Source organism: Nannospalax galili, unplaced genomic scaffold (assembly GCF_000622305.1).
Source record: "Nannospalax galili isolate Female #2095 unplaced genomic scaffold, S.galili_v1.0 scaffold158, whole genome shotgun sequence".
Taxonomy (NCBI): domain Eukaryota; kingdom Metazoa; phylum Chordata; class Mammalia; order Rodentia; family Spalacidae; genus Nannospalax; species Nannospalax galili.
The window spans coordinates 1329987-1339957 of NW_008345290.1; the positions used below are offsets into that span (position 1 = coordinate 1329987).

At 40.1% G+C, this 9971-nt stretch overlaps 1 protein-coding gene across 1 annotated transcript in view; it reads left to right on the forward strand.

Moving 5' to 3' along the window:
* The window catches only part of Dnah11 (dynein axonemal heavy chain 11), a 381221-nt gene that overhangs the window by 276752 nt on the left and 94498 nt on the right, over positions 1-9971 (forward strand). Inside the window, exon 62 of the mRNA XM_029567531.1 lies at positions 2933-3067. Within this exon, the coding sequence (XP_029423391.1) occupies positions 2933-3067 (135 nt within the window). The remainder of the gene's footprint in view (positions 1-2932; positions 3068-9971) is intronic.

Below are 9971 nucleotides of genomic sequence, written 5' to 3' on the forward strand. Positions count from 1 at the left end.
AACACTAGTTGTATTTCCATTTATCTGGACTGTAGACAATGCGTAGGATAAGTGTAGATTCTGTGGGCCCCAGCAGAGTGCCCTGATCCTCTTCAGGGATTTGCAGTCACATGGCTTGATGTCACACCATTTATGGAGAGCTGGTAGAGTGTTAGAGCTGAAAAGTTGGAGGGATAAACAGGTCACATTTGTCTTCTGGAAAGATTAACTTAGGACTGAGAGATGAAATGGGAAACAGGATCTATGTGCATAAGGGAAGCAATGGGAGAACAGCAGACAGTCAAGGAGAAAGGACACCTGAGGTACCGAAGAATGGGAACCAGGAGAGATTATGTCTCAGGGTGGAGGTAAGTGCATCCTGAGAGGAGTTGCCACCCGGAACAGTGAAGAGGCTGGATGTGTGAGCACAGCTGTGAATGCACAGACCACAGGTTATATACCAGCTCCTTCTCAGCCACTGGACTTACATATAACTTACTCTATCTCTTTGGCTCTACTTTCCTTATATGTAAAATTCAGAAATCCCTACTGGGCTCAGTGAACCAGCCAAATGCAGCAACATGTGTCAGGTGCTTACAGCTTGGCATGAGCTGGAGGGTCAGTGCTTTGTTAGTTGTGATGTTATGAAGGGATATGCGTTTACCATCTGTGGCGGTTTGAATGAGAAAAGTCCCCCATAGGCTCATGTATTTGAATACTTGATTCCTGGCTGGCGACACTGGGAAGGTTGTGGAACCTTTAGGAGGTGGAGCCTTGTTGGAGGAAATACATCACTAGGGGTGGACTTTGAGGGTTTATAGCCTCACCTCAGTTCCTGTTTACACATCCTGCTTCCTGTGTGTGGATGAAAATGTGAAGAACCAGCTTCCTGCTGATGCCACTATGCTTTCCCTGCCAGTTGCCATGGTTTCCGCACCATGATGGACTCCGTCCTTCTGGAACCATAAGCCAAAATAAACCCTTTCTTCTTTTGTTGCTTTTTCTTAGGGTATTTTATCTCAACAATGGGAAAGTAACTAATACAGTATCTTTTATCTGAAATGTTTGGAATCAGAAGCATCTTGAATTTCAGATTTTTTTTAGGACTTTAGAGTATTATCGTATACATAATGAGATATCTTGGGGCTGGGACCCAAGCCTAAACATAAATAGATTTACATTTCATACACATTTTATGCATGTAGCCTGAAAGTAATTTTATACGTTTTTAATGTGCCCGCATTATGACCTGTCACATAAAGTCAAATGGAATTTAATACTTGTGTCATCTTGACACTAAAATGTTTTGAGGGCCAGCAAGATGGGTCAGCAGGTAAAGTACTTGCTGCAAAAGTCTGACAACCTGAGTTTGATCCCCAGAACCTATGCAAAGGTGGAAGGAGAGAACCAACTCTACAAAGTTGTCCTCTGACCTCCACACACATGATGTGGCATGCACATACACCCACAGGCTCACATTCTATACACATGCCCCCCCCATACAATTTTTTTAAGAGGGGAAAAAGTTTTGATTTTTAGAACATTTCAGGTTTTCAAATTTGGGCTTCTCAGCATGTGTTGTTATCTTATACAATTAATATATTCAAAGAATAAAATTTGCTTATTAGACTCATTGAGGTTCTTAGCCACATCTGCTTCAGAAAAAAAAGGCAGATGAGAACAACAGTAAAAAATAAATGATAGGAATAAAGGCCAAATGAAAGTTGGTGGAGGAGAGAAGGGGTGGTACAAAAGTAAAAGAGAATGAAAGACAACCCCAAAGCCCACAGACCAGAAGAGGCACAGGGATTAGGACCAGTGCTCAGTACCACTGCACCATGCTGGGGGGCACTGTATTATGTGTGACAAGACTGGGTAACCACGAACGTGTCCTCCTACCCACCACTCTTGTGACTTCTTGAGCAACTATTGTGTTAAACACATTTTATGAAATCGGTCCGGGATCTGCAGATTTAGGGTACCGTCTTCATTTAGTCACGTACTAGTGAATGGAGCTGCTGCACATCACTTACATGACCTTTGCGCATGTCCACACTGACAGAAAGAAATATTCCCCCTGGTTAAGAGAGACCAACAAGACAGCACACAGGGGCCCGACATCCCTTGCACAGAGGCAGGAACAGCTAAGCATCGATGTGCCCTCCTCTGTCTTAATTTTTATTTAATTATTTTCCATCTATCACTATTTAGTCCGCTTTTCTATTCCTCTGGGAAAAGGTGATGTCCCTCTAAATGAACCCCCCCAAATTTACATAACCTCCCAAGTTTTTTTAAAACAGCAGGTTACCTCTGAGTCTCAACCCCAAATTTCCAGAAGAGAAAATATAAATGATCAAGTTGAGTCAAATTGCTGAGGTCGGAAGGAGCTCAGTAATTAACCCCCTTCTTTATTACCTCAAGTGTGAACCAGTTGAAAACAGAATCAGTGGGTAGCGAACCACAAGCAAACCTCTGTCCTTGATAGAGGTTACTGAGCCAGGCATAGGGCATGTACCTATAAACCTAGCACTTGAGAGGCAGAGGGAAGAAGATTGAGAGTTCAAGACCTGTCTGGACTACAGAGTGAAACAGCCTCTAGTCTCTGTCTATAAGTTAATAAATAGCACAGCTAGTTCTGGAGGATGAGGCTTAGGCACCAGAACAAAGGGGGCCACATGTATTTGAATCTTAGGAAACATCCACTCAGTTCAGTCCCTCCATGCTCCCGACCCCCAGGGAAGAGGAAAAGACTATGTGGCAAGATGTTGGACAGTCTGTGGTGACCCTGGCATATTGGTCATCATTAGATCCTTCTCTTTTTCCCTAAAGTGTAAGGGCAAAGGAGAGAAGGGGATTCCTTTCACTTCCCTGCAGGGAACAGATGTCTTCTAACGACTGTAATATTTGTCTTAACTAAAAACAATCTCTAAAGTGAATTTTGACTCTTGTTCAGGATCTGGATCAAAATCTGAGCAGACTCACAGCTTCGTTTGAAAAGGCAATGACTGAGAAGGTCCGGTGTCAGGAAGAGGTCAATCAAACCAGTAAGACCATTGACCTAGCCAACAGACTCGTCAGTGAACTGGAGGCAAGTTATTTTTCCTTCCGAACGTCTCACTGAAATGCTTAGGTCAGCTTTTTTGGATTGATTATCATTTCTTGTTATTAACTAAATAAACATAGAATCAACATTACAGCAGAATATTTAATCATCACTCAGACTGCAGGATCAAAGTTACCAGAAGGAAGAAGTGACCAATTATAAAACTAGGCGTCAGTGCACACCTGTGATCTTGGCATTTAGGGGGTAGAATCAGGAAGATCAAGAGTTAAGGATAAGGTTATCCTTAGCTACAAAATCAGTTCGAGGTCAGCCTGGCCAACATAAGGTCCTGCCCCAAAACAAAACAAGTGACTAAGCAGGTGCTTTTAAAATATGTCATCAGTAAACTCTGTGACATCTGCATAGTTTCCAATAAAAATAGAGGATATGGCCAGGAGTGGTGGCATTTAATCCCAGCACTCAGGAGGCAGAGTCAGGCAGATCTCTGTGAGTTCAAGGCCAGCCTGGTCCACATAGTGAGTTCCAGGCCAGCTGGGGCTACAGGGAGACCCTGTCTCAAAAAGACAGAAAAAAAGAGGATATAAATGTTGTCAAGATTTAGCTGTTTTGTACCCAGTTTAACACAATTCAGTTGCTAGCTGGTAGATTACCTACTCCCTTTTTCCTCCTCCCTTTTTTCTTCCTGTTTTTTCTTAGCATATTATAAAATCCTTTAAAAACAAAAATAAAGGTTGTTTTTACTAAGATGTGTTATAGAACTTAGGACAGCTGGTAGGTATATTAGCCTCTGAGTTCTACCAGAAAATCATGTTTTCATGCTAAACCTGATTGGTTTATGTTTTTATTGTTAAACCTTTTTTGTGGGTAACTGACATGCTAGCATGAATAGTTTTCCATTTGATAAAAGTTTTAAAATATTTTACTTATTATTTTTAATTTTTTTATGTATGGGTATATTACCTGCATGTAGATAGGTGTACTCCTGTTGTGCAGTGCCCTTGGAGGTCAGAAGAGGGCATTGGATTCCCTGGAACTGGAGTTACAGATGGTTGTTAGCCACCCTGTGTGTGCTGGGAATGGAGCCCCAGTCTTCTGCAAGAACAGCCAGAGCTCTTAACTGCTAAGCCATCTCTCTAGCCCCTAGATAAAATTTTTAAAATAATTCTCATTAACTTTTCCTTGTATTACCATGTATAGTTGAAGAGCATATGACCTTTGACATGAGTAAGTTATAATATAAGATTTTCTTTGGTCTACCACGTGGCATTAAACAATTTCAGGCAAGTCCCTGAAGCCCTTCAGCTTTGTTTTCTTGTCTCTAAATGGGAATTTGGTTAATATGTAACATACATTATCTATGTGAGGTTATGATGAAACTCAAAAGAGGTATTATCTGTCCGTATGTTTCCAGGGAAAATAAAAAAATAAGCCAATTAAAAGATAGGCAAGGAATTTAGACATTTCCCAGTTATAGGCATACAGCTAGCTGATCCATATGTATGAAAATATGTCAACATCAGTCACTAGGAAAATACATATTAAAACTCCATACCCTATAGTGTAGTTATAATAGAAAACAAGGACAACATGATGATGCAGCTTGTGATGGTGCCTTGGTTTGCGAAGAAGCCAGCATTATTGTCTTCATTCGTTGAACACAGGACATACAGTTAGAAGGATATGTAAGAAGAAGGGGAAAGCAGCCTTAATAGTGCCACCTAGGTAAAAATGCTAGATGTCTTGGGGTCAAACATCCTTCTCATCCTGGATCTGATACATATATGTGCCTATAGATAGAGATGTATTTTTTTTTTACTCTAGTGATTAATAAACCATCTCCATCCCTAAAACAAAAGAAAGAAAAAGAAAAAAAGGACAATAACAAATATTGGTAAGAATATAGGGAAACAGGAACCATTCCATGTTGTTTATTGGAGCATAAAATGTTTCATCCTCTTTGGAGAACAGTTTGGCAATTCCTCAAAATGATTTTTGGTTTTGGTTTTGTCGTTGGTGGTGGTTGGTTGTTTTTTTTGGAAGGGGGTGTTTGGGGGAGGTTTGTTTTGTTTTGTTTTGTTTTTTTGAGACAGAGTCTCCCTGTACCCCCAACTGTCCTGGAACTTGCTATGTACACCAGGCAGGCCTCAGTATCACAGGGATTTGCCTACCTCTGCCTTCTGAGTGCTGGGCTTAAAGGCAAGTACCATCACACCCAGCCCAGTTCCTCAAAATGGTAAAGGTGAGGTTATCATGTAACTTGACAATGCTGCTCATTGATATATACACGAAGAAATGAAAACAAGTGCCCATACAAAAGTTTTGATGCCAGTTTTCATTTCAACAGCCTCAAATAGAAAGAACTCAAATTCCATCAATAGTATAGTATCAAAAGTATAATATATCCATGTGATGCTCTACCATAGATAAACCTCAAGACTATCACCCTAACTGAAAAAAAGCCAGGAGTATGACATACCCAGAATAGACCAATTCATAGAGCCAGAAAGTGGTTGCCAGTAACTGTGCATGGTGCCGTGGCTTTGGGAATAATGTCTAATAAACACAGAGGGGTTTTTGTCAGGGAGGGGAAAAAGGAAAAAACATTCTAAAATTACATAATAAAGATGGTTGTCCAAGTCTATGAATATACTGAAAACTCACTTATATACTTCAAAAAATAAATTTCATAGTATAAGAATTATATCTAAATATTGCTATTTAGGCATAAGTTACATTAGATATTATATAGTTGTATATCGATATTGGTATATGATACACTTAGTATGTAAAAAGTATGTGAACTAAGAAAATGTGTAACTAAAAAGTACGTGACTGTATTATTAGAAATGCATGTAGCTGGTAAGTACATAACAATAGGTGAAGATGATAGAAAACGTGATTTACAGTAGTTTAAAGATACATTTAAAAATTGCCAATGGTAGACATGGTAGGTGTTGACTGAGGTGATGAGTAATAAGACACCCAGTACTTTGCCTAAAATTTCCCAAATCTCTCTAGTAGACTCCCATTTAACCTACCCTCCTTCCCTCCCTCCTCCCTCCCTCCTTTACTTCCTTATTTTCTTCCTTCCTTATTTCCTTCCTTCCTTCCTCCCTCCCTCCCTTCCTTCCTTCCTTTTTTTTTAAACAGAGTCTCATTCTGTAGTGTAGGCTGGCCTAAAATTCACAGTGTAACAATCTTTCTGCCTCGGCTTCCTAAGTGCTGATATTATAGGCATGAACCACCACAACTAGGCTTATGAGGTTTTTTTAAATGTAATTTAAACTTGCTACAACCTGAACCCCACCAACCTTCTGTAAGTACACCGTTCCTCTACATGCACTTTCCATCCCATATCAATAACTGCAAATCCTCTGTATTGTTTCTGACCAAAAGCTTTTGAATTGCCTTGGCTTTTTCTAATTTCACAGACAGCTGATTCATTGAAATATTCTGTAACTTTATCTTGAACGTCCATTCGGATCTCTCAGCTCTTCTCACTTCCTTCACTCCCCCCCTTAGTGTCCACACTACCAGCATCACTCCTGGAGTACCTTCCTGCCCTCCCCATTTCTCCCTAAAGTCCTTTTCTCTCCTTGTAGCTGGAGGGCAGCTTAAAAACCAAATTTGCCCCGTCACTTTACCCAGAACTTCATAATAGCTAATCACCTTGCTCAAAGCACCGTCTAAAGGCTTCCTGTGGCTTATGTGATCTGGCCTCTGGATGGCTCCCTGTCCTCACCCCTTCCCTCCTGCTGCATTGCCAGAGGCCTTGGTCCTCCTCACAAAGCTGTTTGCTCTCCAATCTGCCACTTTTGGCCTCTCCGCCACAGCTGTACTCTCCTTCCTCCACTGATGGGTGCCTGACTCCCTCACTTCTTTGCTAAAAGCTTCTTTCAGCAGGCGGTTTCGGTACATAAGTGCACTCACCTTGCCCAACACATACCCACAAGCACATATAAACACTCACACACACACACACACACACACACACACACACACCACATGCACGCACGCATGTGCAGAACAAGAGAGAGCACTCTATGGCTCTTTTCTATTTACATTACAGTTTTTCATAGCATCTCTCATCACACAGCACAGTTTTTTATATGACATATATATATAGACACACACTTGATTTATTCTTTAGCAACTTCACACATGAATGCAACATATTTAAGTCATACCTCTCTACCCCTCCAACTCCTCCCAGACCCTCCCTCACATCCTTCCAACTTCCATCATCATCTCCTCCTCCTCCTTCTCTTCCTCTTCTTCTCCTCCTTTTCCTCCTGTTTTATAACCTACTGAGTCCAGTTGGTGCTGCCCTTATATGCATGGCATATAGAGCCATCCACTGGATCATGGGCAACCTACAAGATGTCATAGCCCTAAAGAAAACTGGCTCTCCCTCCATTATCAATAACTCCTTAACTAGGAGTGGAGGCTCATGAACCCCTTCCCCCTCCATGCTACAGTGTTGACTGGCGTGATCTTGTGCAGGCAACCTCAGCTGCTATGAGTTCATGAATACAAAGGGCCTGTCATGTTTAGAACTGTTTGGCCCTGGTCCTCCCTGACCTCTGACTCTTACACTCCCTCTTCCACAATGTTCCCTGAGCCTTGTGGGGGAAGGGATAGATACATACATTTTTGTGTGGGTTTCTTTTTCCTCGAATAGAATATAAGCTTTTCAAGAACAGGATCTTAATGTTTTATGAACCACTATATTCCAGGCACAGAGATTAGTCTCCCAATATCAAAGTCATTGACAGATATTTGTTGAATAAATGAATTACTGGAGTTTCTTTTGTTTAAAAAAAAGATTCTAGATTCTTTGAAGACTCAATCATTTTAGATCAATTGAGAAATCTTATTACTAGAAATCTTTTTATAGCTATTTGCACTTCATGTGGTAAGATTTAACTAGTTGGAGTGTTTACCATTTGTGGGGTACCTGTCAAAAAGAATGTCATATAATTACACTGTTCCTAGAGTCCAGAAGCAAATTTCAGGGTGGGCGCAGGCTTTTCCCAGTATCTCTAACACAGAGAATATTTCTAAAGGCTGGACTTATGCTGATTTAGACAATAAAAAGGGAAAAAAATCTCATATGTTGTTAAGTAGGAAAAATACATTTTTAAAGGGTTAATTGAACATGTCAGGTCTTTTCGTTTGAGGATGAATTCTTTCTGACTAGAACAGGAGACAGTTAACTTCTGAAAGGCATCAAGACTGATGATTTTGTCTATACAGCATTGACCTGGAAGCTCAGCCATTCACACTAATAAATCAGGCAATTTATATTTAATCATTAACTAACTCCTGAGCTGAACAGCTGTTCAAAATTAGAAATGGGTCACCCTGGCCAGGATGACATTACAGGCAATCTATAATGCATTAGAATAAAATTATAGTGATTTTTAACTGTCTAGAAATTTATTACAGGACATGTTCCAACTCTTAAACCCTTGTTAGCCAATGTCAGTAAAGATTTATGTTGTATGGGTGGCATAGTGAAATTATTGACGATTTCAATAGCCAATAAGTCTGTGTTTAGTAAATCTTCAAGTTCCAAAGCTGTTTTGGAGAATGAGGTGGGTGCACTTTATTGTTTATCATTTACAAAGCAAAGACAACAAAGATGGAGGGCAGGCAAATGAGAGATTCCTCCTGAAAATGGCTGTATTGTCTGTGGCTGAGGAAGGAAAAGAATACATTCTAAAAAGAGGACTGGAAAGCTGGAGTTCCTGTGTTCCTGCGTAGCTAACCTGGGAAGGCGATTTTCACCAAGAACAAGGAGACATCTTAGAACATGCTATTTCTTGTTATCAGTGTCCCAGCTATTATGATGGTTATTCTGACATGTATCTCTTATGTTTTCTGTGTACTTTCTTCTTTATGGAGGAAAGAGAAATTCTTCAGGATTTTCTGACAGTTTTTTCCAGCTTCCATTAATTTGCACGTTCTTAGAATGTTGCATTTATTTTCAGCATGCCTTAAAATAAAGTGAGTTAATGAACTCTCCTGCAGTTCAGACAATCCATACATAATTATTGCAGTTTTATTCAAATCCAATATTAAAGGCTCTACATACTTAACCTGTGAATCAGATTTAAATGACCAGCCTACTAGATATAAGAACTACGACAGCATTCTTCAAGTGTATTGTCATCAAGGCTACCTAGGTCTTTTAACATCATTCATAGCTTTCTCCACCAATTTAATGATTATGTTAGAAAAATAGCCTGAAGTTAGTTGTTATTAGAATTATCCTTTAAATAACAGTATTCAGGTTAGATACTATTTAAGTTTTATGTTTTAATTAATTAACATGAATGGTGTTTGGCTATTTTCTTTGTTTGTAATCAGCCCATAAACCAGAATATTTTAAAAAATATTGGTGGGCAAGACAGTGCTATTGGCAAAATGTTGGGAGAATGGAGAATAGCCAGTCTGACATTAGGAATCCTAGAAGCTGGGCATGGTTGCACACAGCCATGATTCTAGCAGTGAAGAGACTGAGGCAGAAGAATAGCAAATTGGAGGCCAGCCTGGGCTACATAGTGAGATTCTGTCTCAAACAAGCAAAAACTATAGGCAGGGGACTGCACAGATGGCCCAGCAGTTAAGAGAAATTGCTGTTCTTCCAGAGGACAGGAATTTAGTTCCCAACACTCACACTTACAGCTTCTTGGAACTCCAGCTCCAGGGAATCTACACCTTTTACTGGCCTCCACAGGCACTGGAATGAACATGCACATACAAACATGCAGACCAATACATACATATAAATCAAATAATAAATGTTTATTTTTAAAATTGAGTGGTGGCAACATGGATTCCAGGCCTGCACCACCATATCCAGAGCAAACTTTGCTTTAATTATCCAGTGAAGAACTAGCCTATGCAGTCTTTGACAGTACCT